Source organism: Hermetia illucens, chromosome 5 (genome assembly GCF_905115235.1).
Source record: "Hermetia illucens chromosome 5, iHerIll2.2.curated.20191125, whole genome shotgun sequence".
NCBI classification, from domain to species: domain Eukaryota; kingdom Metazoa; phylum Arthropoda; class Insecta; order Diptera; family Stratiomyidae; genus Hermetia; species Hermetia illucens.
In genome coordinates this window covers 81016717-81033197 of record NC_051853.1, presented here as the reverse complement: position 1 = coordinate 81033197, position 16481 = coordinate 81016717, and the positions used below count along the sequence as shown (strand labels likewise).

General features: G+C 38.3%; 1 protein-coding gene across 4 annotated transcripts; it reads left to right on the top strand.

Moving 5' to 3' along the window:
• Positions 1-1426: 1426 nt before the first annotated feature.
• On the top strand, positions 1427-15559 carry LOC119657698 (protein suppressor of hairy wing-like). 4 transcript variants are annotated; one of them, XM_038064735.1, is made up of 10 exons: positions 1427-1734; positions 8393-8603; positions 8658-8759; positions 8824-8922; positions 8985-9238; positions 9300-9447; positions 14561-14640; positions 14721-14875; positions 14940-15211; positions 15282-15559. In XM_038064735.1, exons 2-10 carry the CDS (start codon positions 8403-8405, stop codon positions 15471-15473), a joined length of 1503 nt encoding a protein of 500 aa, XP_037920663.1. In that variant the 5' UTR covers positions 1427-1734; positions 8393-8402; the 3' UTR covers positions 15474-15559. The 4 variants fall into 4 exon arrangements, with proteins under 4 accessions (XP_037920663.1, XP_037920661.1, XP_037920665.1 ...); XM_038064733.1 differs by having other exon boundaries at positions 8390-8603; XM_038064737.1 differs by having other exon boundaries at positions 1427-1828.
• Positions 15560-16481: the final 922 nt, after the last annotated feature.

Genomic DNA, 16481 nt, shown 5'->3' with positions numbered 1-16481 from the left:
GAATAAGTCGTGAAAATTTCAAAGAATTTTGTTGTATAGATTTTGGGCTATGGTGGCAGCCGATTTTCAATATGCAGTTTCGAGAAAAACGCATTTAAAAAGTAGAATGTGATTTTTAGTCATAAAATTTTAACTGATCATTAATCTGCTATGCCTATTCCATAAACCTGAGGTTTCTTCAAGAAACACATCTACAGCTTTCGCTTCAATTCTTGTCCTTTTATTGAAATCATTCGGACCGATAAATACGCGTTTTATTACGGCGATGGACATAAATCTGGCATGTGACTTATTACGTGTTTAACAGTATAATTTCCGAACGACTTCGAATATCAAAAAATCACTTTGTGCATATATTTTACATCATATATAGATTGGTAAAAATTGCACTATTACTAACAAAGTGATAATAGGTCAAAGCTGTCGTTCTGTTCAAGTTCAAGACTTTGAATGTCAATATCACGCGAAAGTGGATATTCTCACATAACACATACATATATTACGTGCTAGATACTAATGGGACAAATGTCTACTCAATTGTTTTTATAAAAGAAATACACAAAACCTTTCATACCCAAAGCGGCCAGCTTCCGATTTCTTGACGTGTTTAGCTCTGTCCGGATTTCAATTTTGCCTACGAAAACATAGTTTCTTTTGCTATTCGCCCTCAGCACGGGTTTTATTTTGCCTTTTTTCGTTGAATTTCTTTGCATTGTATCCCTCAGACTGTACATTACGTTCTTGTAAAAGAAGCAAAACACATTCAACTCCTTTGAATTCGTTTCTGAACACATGTATTTCGTATGCTGGGGTCCGAATTTCAATTTTGCTCACTGTATATAAAATACATGAGCGTTCCAGCATTTTTTCTCTAAACGAATATGCCTAAGGCAGGGAGTCCAGGATAGAGACGTCAAACCAATTACCATTGTTAAGTGATAAGCCTCCAGTCACGACAATATGTAGTCGCTGTCTCCAGAACCCTATTTATTCATAAATGAAATTAATGCGCGCATTTACAATCAATAAAATCTTTTCACTCTTTTTCCAAGCTTTTTCATTAATCATAGAAAGCTCATGTAATGGAAATCTTTCCCAACGAGAGAAAATGGCGCAAAGCTCACCCCAACTTATTAAAATAGAATTTCGCTTTTCAGTTATTAGAATTTTTTAAAGATTGCCGCGAATAAAAACGGGTTCGAATTAACGTACGCACCGTGAAGAAAACGCACACTAAATGCGAGCTAGAGCCGGCCAGACAGATCTCTCCGTACCGCCACACGCCGCACTTCAGCTCGACCTGTTTCCTTCACGACCACACCAGCCCACGAGCGAAGAGATTAGCTGATCGCATGCAGACAACAGTATGTGAACTCGGTTCGCTCTCGGCTGCAGCCGAGTCAGACATTGCAGTCATCAGTGCGGAAGCGTTGCCTATGTGCAGGCATAATTCGTGCGTGCTTTCTCTATCACGGCATTTTATAAAGTTGCCAAAAAAATATGGAAGTTTTTTAACGACCGGGACTCCGTGCAGGAATCGCTTTTCTAATATCACGGACTAAACGGAAGTGAAGTGTGGATTCGGTGAACGATCGCGCAACAAGTTGAAAAGATCCCGAAGGCTGTCAAAGCTCCCAAATTCCATTCAGAAAAGTGAAGTGCCACGAAGGCGAAGCTCACAGTCGGTGTCAGAAGCTGGTGTACACTATCAAGTATTGCTCACTAGAATATCAGGTAAAGATTAGAGATATCTGATTTGTTCTTATCTTTGGATTGGTTCGATAATTGTCAAGACAAGAAAGCTGATTATATTTCTTACATGAATATGGTGGGTAGTGATGATAAATGTAGTAAATATATCGTTAGTTAAAGTGTTATTTAGAAGTTAGAAGCGAGAAATAGGATTAAATTAAAATGCGACCATTCTCAGAAAGCTTAACAAAACGAAACAAAAACATTCTATACTTTCCCAACCAGTGCTTACAAAGTCGCAAATTTTTCGCTCGAACTGAACAAAAAGTTATACACTCATTCCATAAATTCTTTTTTAAATTAATATTACAATTGTGCCTTTCATTGATAATTTACAACAAATACCGTTGTACTTTAGTGGCGTAGTTTACCTAGTGATTATTTTTACATTACATTACACACTGGAAGGTTTGTGGATTTTTTCTGTAAGAATATTATATTAATGGATAGACAGATGTTTTGACTTATTTTATTAATGGTTTTTACCAATCTTTCAAATATTGCGCTCTTCAAAATTTAAATTATGGGATATTTTCAGTAAGCTTAGAGAATATAATATACATACCATTTGAGTAGATGTCAGAATGGGGGTATTTTCAGGACTGAATTTCTTATAGAACCGTCAACACGGCTTTCTTCAGATTTTTCATTTGAGTAGTAGAATGGGTTCTTGCCTTATATGTGCACTAGGGTTCATCGTATTTGTATGGAGCAAAAAAAAGTAACCATGTTAGCAGAGGGTTTAAAAATACCCAGTTACGTCCTTGGTAGTTTTACGTGAGTACTTTTCGAGTTGACTTAACCCCACTGTCTTCTTAAAATACGGATTGATTTTTTTATCACAATCAGAGCCTCGCTGTGGCAAGTAGCAATGATACCAGTCTACACTGAGTACATGACTCAGCATGCAAGACGTAGCTACATCTTTACCGAACTAAGGAGTACGATACCTGAATTGAAATGCAACTTCATGTTTGAGACCCGAAGGTCTCTTTGCCCGCTTGGACGCGGCCACAACCCTCATGAAACTCTCACTGGGGGCCAACCACTACAATCGGGCTAAAAGTACATGAACCGGGAATTTTCCTGGAATATGTAAATTCAGAAGGCTATCCCGTTTCCCATGGTGCCAGTGTCCCCTTGGTAAGGTTTCGTTGCCGAAGTCACGTCTGATGGCCCTAATTAAGGCTGATAGCATACGCCTACTGTATCACAGCCAACAAGCCAAAGTGAGTGCAGCGTTTCCCGGAAGGTACTCAGGTAATCTCTTACAGCTGAGTCGACTGGTATCCGACATCCAGTCACGATAACAAATCCCCCCACTAGTGAGATTTGAACCACGACCTTCCGCTACGACAGCCCAACGCTCTAACCACTTGAGCCATACGGACACATTACTACCTACTATTGAAAATGGCTTATGATTGGTTTCTGGAATGTGCGCACGCTCCTCGACAATGGTATCCAGAGCTCCCAGAATACTCGTTTCCTCCAAGTAGAGTGAAAATTCCAGCCGTATAAGCTGGATAACTGGATATTCTGGTCTGGTATTTTTCTCCCTCTTGCAGCACTGTGCTTTTGCACTCTTGAAAGCCAAGTGGTCACAGGCGCAAACTGGGTGTTAGATTGCTGTTAACAGCTACCGTAAAGTACATACGCTTGACTCGGAAACCGGTTTCTAATAAATTCTTAACTGCAAGATAATCACCATTGACAGTAAAAGTCACATTGTGATCGTTACGTTCTATGACAAAGTAGACTCCGACAATACTTTGTTCGAACATGTGATAGAGAGAGAGCCTGGGCCTTTTTAACCGTAACAACAACGGTGAAAAGTTTATAGAAATTCTATAGCTTTCATTGTCTAGTGAAGATCTCACGTAATACAGATCATACAAAGAAACCAAGGAAAATGAACAAAAGCAAATGCCACAAAAGTATTGGCACAACAAGAAAAATGAACGGATTTTAATTAAAAACGAATGAAATCTGAACTTCCATTACAATTTCAATGTTATGTATTCAATTACGACTTAAAACAACGATTTATCGAATTGGAAAGGTATTGAATCACACCGGTACAAATTGTGTTCGCAACTTCCCACCACGACACATTCAAATATATGTTCTTATTATATTTTAGTCTATGAATACCAATCTACTCAACCTGGTCGCTTTCAAGCCCAATTCTTGCCACCATGCTACGCTAAACCAAACAAAAGTTAGACAGAGGCTGCAATATATTTTGAAAATAAATATGTCGAAAGTCAGATTATATTTTTGAATAAATTATTGGAGAAAAATAATAAATTTTTATGTGTGTTTTCTGCCGTTATTGTTGTTTTGTCAGTTTTATTTTGGACACTTCAAATTAAATATAAAAAGAATAAATGTATGCCAACAATTGAGTAAATTAATATTTTGTCTGGTGATTATTTGCTTTTAAAATTGTGGCATGACCTTTTTTCGATGGCCCTGCAAGTTTTTCGGTAACTTCTGCAAGAATAAACCTACAAATATCCTTTATGCGGTTCTTTAAGATCTCTTAACTCATTACCTCTATTTTGCATAGCTCCTTTTCGACGCCCACAAGGGTTCTAACGAATTTAAATCTTGTCTCGTATGTCAAAGTAGCCTACTTTAGTGATCTTTTTTTGAAATATCTATTATCAACTTATTATTTAAAAATATCATCTCGCTTTCGAGATATTTGAGTTCAAAGTGAATTGTAGTGACTGTCTTCCATTTTCTGAGGTGAACAGTTTTGTTCTGGTTGGGCTACACTCTAAATTGAAACTGTCCGCCCGTTGATGTCGTGACATCTTCATCCAAAGCGCCTTTGAATGGACTCTTCTATGAATCGCGAATCAGGTCGCGTTGTTTTCGAACTGCCAGCTTCCGCCGTAGGTCATTCCGCTTTATGCCCAACTTAGTGGGTATTTCTATACCTTTTATGATGTGGTGGCCAGCATTGACATGACTTTGTTTTTGTGATTTCATGGAAACTTACGCCTATTTCACATATTTGCTTATGACAACTATATGTATAGTAATCTTTAGATTATAGTAGCTCCTAACATATTTTTGAATAAGACATTTTGTTTAATTGAAGAATTGGTCTTATGCGACATAGTCGCTCGAAATATAAGTATGCAGGACTTTTGTCCGCCATAAAACTTCTAACTTCTGCCTATTATTACGCGAATCTTTAGCGGTCAAAAGTATACTATCAAACGCGTCTAAGAATGAGTAACTCTTAATAAACTTTCTGTTTTCTATCACGAAACCACCAATAGAAGGGTTTGTCAAGGAATTGACAATTTAGTACGGAATATCGGGAGTGCAAAATAAAGAAAATTAACTGCGGTGTCCGGATAGCTGAGTGGTTAGAGCGCAAGGCTGTCATACGGAAGGTCGCGGTTCAAATCTCACTGGTGGCAGTGGAATCTCAGCTGTGAATGAGTACCTAAGTCAAATCAGGGTAATAATCTCGGGCGAGCGCAATGCTGACCACATTGCCTCCTAGTGTACCGTTGCGGTCTTGAATGAAGTGCTCTAACACACTTCAAGGCCCTGATCCAACATGGATTGTTGCGCCAACGATTATTATTATTATTAACTGCGGGAACTGGCAAATTTGTACCAAATAGCCGGAAATACGAACGATCGGTGTATGTATTATCGGGGTTCCACTATATATCATAGTTCATATATTCCCATACAAAATGTGTAAGACCACATACACCAAACCGGAAAATATAAGAAAATAACCTTATAGCTATCCTTGTATGGCAGATATCCTTCTAATTTTTTTATAAATTGAAAGTGAATAAAATCTTAGGTAAAGTCAGGGACTGTCAAATCTTGAAGCGTCAAACGGAGCATCAAATCCTACGTGACGGTTTCCAAAAATCGATTTGTTCTTTTGTACATACATATTTTGAGAGTAGAATATGTTGGGAATATACTGCAGAAATTTTAGACCGAAATTCTAAATATTTACCGAGTGTGAGAAAAAAAAAGATCACGCGCTACCACACTTTTCAACTTCAAGTTCTATTGATTCGAATTGGCTGAAATTTTTACGCATTATTCTACACAGCAGTATTTCTGGTTCCGTTAATCATTTCTTATTTTTATACTCGATTTTCAATGAAAAATAGACCCGATTTTTGAAGATTCTGTTCTACAGCCCCGCTATTTTAATGTTTGATATGGTAAAATTATAAACATGGTTTGGACGACAGAAGGAATCATATAGATGCAGGTTACTGCAAATGGGGATATGCTTCTCAACAGCAAACCAAATTTTTTAGAAGAGTCCACTTTTCCCGCAAGAAACAGATATAACAATTATAAAATTTGTTAATTAAAAATTTTATATTATAGATTTCATAAAAAGATTGAAAAGATCACATTTTTTAAATTTTTAATTATCTAATTAATGCAAAATCATATCATATATTGCATGGAACGGGATTCGCAGGTGACAATAGACTGAGCCGTTTCCTAATTTGGGTGTAACCGACAGATAGATCAATGTTTTGTTTTACACAAAACCTTATAAATGACCCCAGGATGAATTGTCAAGTCAATAACAACCAGAACCAGAGATCTTTCAGAGAATTGATTGAGGAAAAGTGTTGTTTGTGACGAACGCTTCGCAATCACCTGAAATATCTGAAAATTAGTCGAAACTACACCTTACCCGTCTGCCAATTGTTCAAAAAGTCGAGAAACCGGAATATTAACGATTCAAATGTCTAAAACTAGAACCAAGATAATACAATCTGACCTGGGAGGTGGCCACTTGATCAGAGCGGTGTGTAGAGGGATGCCCCGGGTGGAGCCATTTCTCTGGTGCTCTGGTTGATAGCGATGGATGAAATTCTACGGATATTGGAAATCAGAGTGATGGTAGCGCCATATGCCGACGACTTGGTGACATTTATATCAGGTATATTTCCCTCCGTTATAAGCGAGATTATGGACGAACCGTCGCGAAAGCTGTGCCTGTCGACTGCAAGATCCATATTCGACATAAATCCAAGCAAAACAGAGGTAATACTATTTCCCAACATAATAATGCTACCCGAATTCCACCTCCCATAGTTAACTGGACAAAAATTGGCTCTTTTTCCAATGTAAAGTAGACATGGTCGTGGATTGTAGATTAAAAATAGAGCTGAGGGTTAAGAGAGCTTATATTGTCTTCTACACCTGCACCTATATTCATACAAGTCGGAATACCGGAAGCTCGCGCTTCGGGTATAAAGGTTTTGTGTTCATCTTATGTAAGAAATTTCAACGCACATTTTTCTATCCGTATATAGCTACAAACCCAACATATTGCTTCATATTTTTCCAAACTACGAGACATACGTACATATTACAGCCATAGATATTACGCTCACCCTAAACAAACAAACTGCCTATTTCCGAATACCGTACACATATATGCACGTATATAAATTGATCGTACCCATATTTCCGATTTACTTCTTATATCTATCTGAATAGGCACTACCCACAAAGTTCATTAGCACGCATATACTATATACCTACATACACAGTTGATATTCATATACAATGACTAAAAAACTAAAACAAAATAATTCTTTGGGACCCCATTCATAAGAACTCATTTGGTTGTGGTATTGACGAATTGATATGGATGATGACGTCATGCAGTCATGCATGAAGAGTGCGCGAAATTTACAAAAAATGGTAAAGTTTCACCCCCTATAACTTTGTCAATAATAGTTGGATTTTCTTCAAACTTGACCAAACTATGCATTATGTTCTTCACTATATACATGCCAAATTTTGTACTTCTGGGATGAACATAAGGGGGGGTGCCGGGTAAGTTTCTAAAATGTGGAAATATACTATTATTAACTTTACTTGTGCAGAGATCGGAACCGGATATATTTTGAGGCCTAGATTTCGTAGAGATGCACCACTGTGATTTTTTTCAGATTTTTCGGTTGGATAGGTTCTGAGAACGAGACCTGTTACACTTTTTGGGGGTCATATTTTCAGCCCTCACTCCCCTATGTTTCACCCAATATCAAATATTGAACCAGTTTCGAAAAGTACTAATTGAGACCTTTCATTTGATACCCCACATGGCCACATTTTATGAAAAAAAATTTTGCACCCTCCTTTCACATGTATGGGGAGCTCCCCTTAAACTTAACACAAAATGGCGTCAGTTGCTGCATGTAAAGGGAACGGCAGATTACATACTCCTACCAATTTTCGTGACAATCGGTTCAGCCGTTTCCGAATAAATCGGGTGTGACAGACAGACAGACATCGAATCGATTCTAATAAGGTTTTGTTTCACACAAAACCTTAAAAAAAAATGGGATCTCCGGCCGAGGATGGTTCTATAGATGTATGCAGTCGTCTTCTATCATAACTTCTATTAGATAGTAGTAGGCGCTGAGCAAGAAATTTAAAATAGCCAAGCTTAATTAATAATTCTTTAAAATCTCAAAATCAAGTATTATAAGTTGAATGCTCCCCCACAATAGGATAGGATTCCTACGGAGAAGTTGATACTATGTTGACAATGTTGTTGAACATACCGTCCTAATTCTATAAATTTCTAACTAAATCTTTTCAATATCAGTAGAGATACTACGATGACGTCTCCAACAGTATTCAGTCTCAAATTCGATTCCGACAATGACGATATTGAAATTATCCAAGAGAGCGAATATAATTCAACGGGTTTCCAAAATGAATTCTACAATAGTATCAGCCGAAACACACCAAAGGCAATTGACACTCCTACCGCCGGAAGTTCGTGTTACAAATGCGGCAAGCAGTATAAATACATCGCGGTGAGTAGTAACTATCATGAGATTCAACATATATCCTGACTCCCACTCTTCTAGCTCCTGAATAGTCATTTAAAATCATGTGAGGGCAGAAAAGTTGCAACCCGTGAAATTTTGCACGTTTGCCAGAGTTGCAAGAAAGCCTACAAAAGTCGAATGGTAATAAATTTGACCTGTTACCTAAAACCATCTTCCCTAACAGTAAACATTTTTTATTAAATAGGCATATGAGAAGCATGTGATAAGGTGCTCTCAAACGACACCATGTCTAGTGGATCGAAGGATGTGCTTTTGCTGTGAGGAACCTCTGAAAAATTGCCATGTAAGAGATTTTTTTAAGTAAAAAATCCCACTTAGAGAATTTGTATTTTCTGCTATTAATAGGTCGGCTGGCTGCAATGTGCAAAATGCAGTAAGTCTTTCAGTACTGAAAAGGGACATGCACGACATCAGATGCTACTTCATTCGAATTCGGTCAATTTCAAGTGTGAGCTGTGCAATGCTCAATGTTCTAATAATTATATTTTGAAGCTACATCGACAAACTCACAACGATGATTTAGATCGTTTGGATCGTACTGGCCCAGAGTATAATTGTAATCTTTGTCATAAAAGTTTTCTGGACAAGACCGCTTTTGAGTAATTTTTGGTACTTTATATGAAAGTTATAATCATTAAAAACATTTAATTCACTTTGCAGCATTCATATCAACAATCATAAGCGAGAGAATATACAACCTGTTACATCGTACAGCTGTAAGATGTGCAATTCAGTGATGACTTCCTTGGAGGAATTTAACAGTCATTCATGCCAAAAAGTTGAAAGGGGAAAATACAAATGTAATTTGGTAAGTAATGACGATAATTATTACAAACAGCACGATAAGATAGAACAAGTAGACGCTTCAGGTATGAAAGGTTCTGATTATTTCTTTTATAAAGAGATTTGAGTGTGCATTTGTCCAATTAGTAGCACTTATATATGCATATATTATGTATTTGGCTAGAGGGTTGTTTCTCGAAGAAAAAATCACGAAGGGAATGCACTTGATTGTAGTGCAATGTTTTTAAATCAACTACCCCCCTGTCCTCAATTTTTCGGCAACTCTATTGTGCATGTTGTTGTTTGCAAGAACTACCCTTACCCGTCTATTGACAGATTCTAAATCCGCTTTACTCCACTGTATCACACCGAAAGTATATAGGACGGGAATAGCGAAGGTGTTCCATCGTTTTATATTTCCCGAACAGCTCAGTTTTCAGGACAAGATCCAGACGCCGTTCAAATTCCCCCAGCAATTAAGATATCATTATTGCCCCAGCAGTTGTTGCTTGCAATATGCCGAGGTATTTGTAGACGTCGTCCGAATCCATACCCTCAATTTGGATGTTTTCTTTGGATGTATCCTTCGTTGTCGCTGTGTTTTCCCTGAACAATTTTTTTTATGCGACATTTTTCCAATTCCAACTGCATGCCGATATCCCTGCGGAACTAGATAGGAATGTCCAGCAAGGAACGAAATTGGTTTTCATCTTTGGCATATAATTTGATATTGTCAATATACATTAAATGACTTAATGTAGATTTCAACAATATGCCATGTTTAACTTGGAAGCGGTATTTGCTTTCATGCAAAAGATGGGATAGTGGATTCAAAGCCAAACAAAACCACAGTGGGCTCAGAGAGTCGCCTTGGAAAATGCCACGCCTGTTTGGCATCTCTGCTGATGTTTATGAAGATACCGATAGCTTCGTGCTCCAATTCCTCATCACTCTTCTTAAGAGAAGAACCACATTCGGGTTGATTTTGTACAAGCATAACACTTATAATAACCACGAATGTTTTGAGATGTTCGCGCATAGAACTGAAGTGAAGACCTTGTAGATGGTAGGAAGACAAGTAATTGGTCGACATTTTGAAGGGTAAGAGGCATCCTGTTCCTTGGGGATGAGGAAAGTTATCCCCTTGGTGAAAAGTTGTGGAACTAATTTAGGATCGGCAATCACCTGATTAAAATGATTTACCCTGTGAGTGCTCTTGCGCCGCTTCAGCCAGAAGTTGTGAATCTTGTCAACTCCCGGCACCTTCCAATTACCGGCATTTTCAAGAGCTGCTTCTACGTCAGCTTCAGTTATGTCAGGCATGGTGCATGGTGGTCCTTTCTCAACTTCTCGACCTTTTTGTTGAGTCGAAATACCCACAGCGATAAATTCACCCTAGGCGCGGGACGAATAACCGTGGAAGCTGCAACGTAGATCAGGCTGTAAACCTCTGTAGCAGTAATCTAGTTAGCCGAACGATCAGCCAAAATTCTGTCAACGTCAGCAATGATGTTCGCAATTGCCGAAGTAAACTTTAGTTTTGGTATCTTTGGCTTAGCTTCTAGGAGAATCTCAGCGTATTCTGTGAATGCGACCTGGAATGCGATCAAAGCCTCATTATAAATTGGGTCGACATCCCCAATCACTAAGCTTCATTAAGCTTCTCTTGATTACTGTGTTTATGGAATGCCTTATAGGTTCTGCTCCGGAACATGACTTAGTTTCGGAAAACGGGATGGATTCCGTTCCAAATCCGTGACACGGTAATAGGGGCGGACGATAAATTTGTTGAGTTGGCCCAAACAATACGACGCCTAACTCTTCCATCCCTAGTGATTGACGGCATAACCGCCAAAACCTCCAAGGGCGAAGAGCCGCTCTGGAGTTGTTGAGCGTCTCTTAATCGTGTTAGGTAGTGCCTTCGTGCCCCTGGGGTCCCATTGAAAGGATTTAAACAGATGTCCCCAATTTTATTCCCACGAGTAATGGGGAACCAGTCAGCTCTACAACAGAGCCCCAATGTTGCAATGCTCCGTGGTTACCTCAGTTTTGTAATAACTCTGCCCTCTTAGTCGTCTCCGGCTACCAAGAATGGTCTATTAATCATCACCAGCTCGTTTATTGTCGTTACAAAATTTCAATCTACTTTAGGCGGGGTTGAGTCATGACCTACGCGCCTTTCACCCTACCTTAGCTCAAGTCTGAAACAGAAAATCCAAAGTTGGTTTTAAGGTCCCTCATGTGACAATTCACTACCGTTAACGAAAAATTGAAAAGAAAAAATGCCGCAACTTCAAATTAAAAGTTTGAAGCATTAACCATTTTTTTAGTTCTTTTTGGTATGTCAAAATTTTTGCGAGAGTAGTTTAGTCGAAAAAGCGCCCACGTTTAAATCGTTTTACATTAATTTCACGTTCGAATTTTTCCAAACCAATTCAGAGGTAATTTGCAGAGTGAAATTATGCGGTGTTTCCAACGATTAATTAATTAAAGTAATAAAAACTTGTTGTTTCTTTTTCGTTGGTGTGGGTATTTATTCTTGCAAAACCCGATATTTCGGGAACCACTTGTTCCCTTCATCAGTGCAAACAAGTGCAACTACCCACACCAACGAAAAAGAAACAACAAGTTTTTATTACTTCAATTTTTTAAGGTGTTATGAAGTGACAAATGCAAAAAAATCAGTTTTTTTTATATTTTTATAATGCAGGACCTTAAGGATATTGCAGAGATTTTTAGAGGCGAGAGTGTGTGGTCCAGCAAAGTAGAGAAGTCTATAACTGTTGCTGTGGCTTCTACGTACCACATCGCAATATCGGAATACTTAAGATCCCTCTATTGTTTCTTGTAAAATGCATACAACGATTTATGTCTTGTATATTCCTCCATATTGCTTGTGGACGAACTGGTGTGGAAAGTGCAGAATTCGTTGTTGCTGGCTTTCCACATTTTTAAAGTTTTGTGTAAAACAAAACCTTATTAAAATCGATTCAACGTCTGTCTGTTTGTCACACATACTTTTCTCCAAAACGGCTAAACCGATCCGAGCGAAATTCGGTGGACAGATGGGAACCATGAAATCCCACGCATACAGCGAGTGGTATAAATTTAGGTGGAGTTTAAAGGCGGGATTCAAACATTTTTTTCACCGGATATAGTTGTGTAGGGTATCAAATGAAAGGTCTCGATTTGTACTTTCCGAAGCTCATCAGTTTTGGCTTGAATTGCACAGTACGTGAGTAAGGAGTCAAAATGTACGCACTTAAAATAAGACAGGACTCATTTTCGGAATCTGCCCAGCCTAAAAATCCGACAAAAATCAGATGGAATGTAGGCCTCAAAATATGTATCATTCCGATATCTGCTCAAATAAACTTACTAATACTATATTACCAACTTTTAGAAATTTTGCTGAAAAACCCCTTTAAATTCATCCTAGGACTTCCGCCTAAAGGACAATATTTCGTATATACGTGCTAAATTTTTTTCGAAAACTGACCATTAACGCCAAAGTTATAGCAGTTCAAACTTAGCAATTTCGCGCGAATTAACTGCTTCCAAATAAGATGCTGACGTCATAATTAACGGGAATAATTGACATTCAACATTTGTACCGACATAGAGGATAGACTCGTGCATACACATGCCAAGTTTCATGAAAATCCAACTATTAGTGCCAAAGTTATAGCAGTTCAAACTTATCAATTTCGTGCGAATTAACAGCATCCTAAGCCATACAAATAAGATTCTGACGTCATAATTAACGAGAATAATTGACATTCGAGTGAAATATTAAAATTCCATTCATGAAGAATCTATTTCTCCCCAGCTTTTTTTTATATTTGATGTAGGTTACATTCTTGGCATTTGCTAATAAAATTGAACTCAGAGTGTGAAACGCATGAGGTTGACTATTATCAATACAGGGGTTTCCATCAAATGATTAATTTAAATCGCTTTCTAAAAAGGAGAGAGCAATGGAATTTTTAGCTATGTGACACGGAGCTGTCGCGCACTCGTTGCTCCTCACATCTTTTTCTTCAACCTTCAGTTCACAAACGGAGTCGGCTCGTCGTGGTCGGTTTCGTCATTTTATGTTATCAAATGCCTGATCAGGATATAATCGCGAGACCTTTAAATCCCCATCCAGTGTATCAAGTCACCATTGTTTTGGCCGGCTTTTTGGTTGCTTACAATTGACTTTGATGTTCTGACCAATACTGGTTATTGAATTCTCGTTAGCGTGAATTACGTGACCACACCATCGAAAACGCGTCTCTTGCAGTTTTTCCACGATCGGTGCAAACCCATATCGATCGCGGATATTCTCATTTCAGACGTGATCAAAATGTGTCACGCCACCAGTGCAATGCAACATCTTCGTCCCCATTACCGCAAGACGCCGTTCATTGTCCTTTATAATCGGCCAACGTTCAGAACTATAGAGAACGGCAGACGAACGACATTGCGGTAAATTTTAGATTTGGGACGTGTGCTGATATGTCGATCAAAAAGAACACCAGTTGGGGAATGCCACTTCATCCAGGTGGCGTTAATGCGTGAAACAATTTCATTACGCAGTTCTCCATTGGCTGATAGCATTGACTCGAGATATTTCAATGGCTGAGTTCTGGCAATGGCAGTAACCTGCCCTTCGAGATATTTAAATCGCTCAGTTCTGGCAATGGCAGTAACCTGCCCAGAATTGAGCGATTTAAATATTTCGGGTCAATGCTATCAGCCAATGGAGAACTACGTTATGCTCCTGACATAGGGAAACACAAAACCTTTTATACCTGAAGCGTCAAGCTTCCGGTTTCCCGACTTGTTTAATATTGAACTGCCATACTTCCCCGTGATGCTCATGCTCGTTTCTTTGCAGGATGTTTCCCTTGCTTCTGGCGAAAGCCTTCCCATTTTCCCAAACTTATTTTGTACCTTTTAATTAACGATTGTAAGTGTCACTGGGAGAGATTAAATAAGATTTAACTGGGCGCCCCCTTAAGTTTCTTTTTGTTTTGCTGAGAATAGTACTTAGTGGCATCAAACCCTATTTTACTTGTGTTTAGAATCAGTACAAGCAAATATCATGGCAGCGTTAGCAATTCAGACAATAATTCAATTTTGTTCTATTACAGTGCGGGAGATATTTATCATCATTTGGATTCTATAGACGTCATATAAATACACATAGGAAATATAACGAAAGTTCGTCCAGGTAAGCAACAGGTTCCATATTACAAGCACATATTTTATGTGCATCAACTGTTCCTCCTCATTAACTTTTTAATATTACAGTCTAGGAGTGGATGTCACCTTAATAAATTCGGAAAATAACAATTCAAAGTTTGAAATTAAAGAAGAAATTGTTGAAACATCAAGTGATGCGAAATATAATGTTCAAAGCTTCTCAGACTCATTTGTATTGAAAAATGAATCAACGACTATGGCAAGTAAGAGTAATTCAAAGTAAAAAAATCACAATTATTTTCATAATTCTTCATAATTCTCCAAAAGGAGGCAATACTCCATCAAATGAAGTACGCATTTTAAACGGAAAATGTACCGGAAGCAGCTATCAACAAATCGAGGAACCAAAAGATGTCGAGAGCAATCAAATTGATTTTGAACAAATAGTGCAAAATATCAAGAAAGAAGACCTTCACGAAGACAATTATTTTCCCATGGAGGAGGCTACACTCAAAGAAAGTATTATTTCTTTCTTGAAAATAGTTCTTGACGCTGAGTTGCTAGAACAATTTGGATTCCCAGATGCTCCTGTTGAGAAGGTACCAACATTTGAAATTCAAATAGATTTTAAAAAAAGATAATATTGATTTGCTTTGTACATTCCGATAGGTACTTGCAAATGTTTTGGAACGTCTGGAGTGCAAGCCATCCTCGCGAGCAAATGATGTAGCAGTGCAGCTTAGAGAAAATGTGAAAATTCTACTGAAAGAAGTGGTAGATGACGGTTGTGCAATTAACACTATCGACAGAATCGAAGCAATAGATATAATTCTACGAGAAGTCATTAAAAATAGTTCGTAAGTTAGAATTATATTGTGAACACGATGTTTAGTCTTCTCTAGCATGGGATGCATCCATTATTTTTAAAATACAATGTTTTTACTTTATTCTGATATTTTATTCAATCCGAAAACATGCAGGGTTTCCCACTGTAAAGGGAAGGAACGTTGCAACCTACTTTTTGTGAGATCGAGGTATCATACACACTTCCATAACATATGACAATTTACGATTACGCAGATGCCATTAACTATTTATCTCACTGAATCAATGGCTAAACCGTCTGCAAAACCAGCATTCTGACTCTTATTGGTCATCGTGATCTTCCTATCTATATGAACACATACACTTTGCCCTTATAGAATTTTCGGGCTGGTTCATCCTCATCCATACGGATTAAGTGACCCGCCCACCGCAACCTGTTGAGCCGGATTTTATCCACAACCAGACGGTCGTAGTATCGCTCATAGATTTCGTCGTTATGTGGGCTACGGAATCATCCATCCTCATGTAGGGGGCCAAAAAATCTTCTCTCGAACGCGGCCCAGAGTTCGCATTTTTTTTTGCTAAGAACCCAGGTCTCCGAGGAATACACGAAACTGGCAAGATCATTGTCTTCTACAGTAAAAGCTTTGACCCTATGGTGAGACGTTTCAAGCAAAACAGTTCTGTAGGCTGTAGGCGCAAACCGCCCTTAAGTTCATGCTAACTACTGCATTTGTATAAGGGACGACATAAGGCACAATTTGGACAAGTTTGAAGAAAATCCAACTAGTATTAACAAAGTTATAATATATAGAGTGAAACTTTGCCATTTGTTGTGAATTTCATGCATTCTACAACGCGAGCTTCCGGTATTCCGATTTGTTTCTCCATAGATCTAATCGTATGAGTCTATGATCTGTTCTCATTGCAGGGCGCTGAATAAACAAATCCAAGGTCTACAAATTAAGTAATGCATTCAGAGCTGCGCCGGACGTCGTGCTCATGGCACCGGTGATACTCAGACGTACAGTTCTTTACAGTGTG

Coding starts and splice junctions, on each gene's coding strand:
- LOC119657698 (XM_038064735.1), top strand. CDS start 8,403: ATGACGTCTCCAACAGTATTCAGTCTCAAATTCGATTCCGACAATGAC. Junction 9,239..9,299: donor CTGGACAAGACCGCTTTTGA/GTAATTTTTGGT, acceptor TTCACTTTGCAG/CATTCATATCAACAATCATA. Junction 14,641..14,720: donor TATAACGAAAGTTCGTCCAG/GTAAGCAACAGG, acceptor TTAATATTACAG/TCTAGGAGTGGATGTCACCT.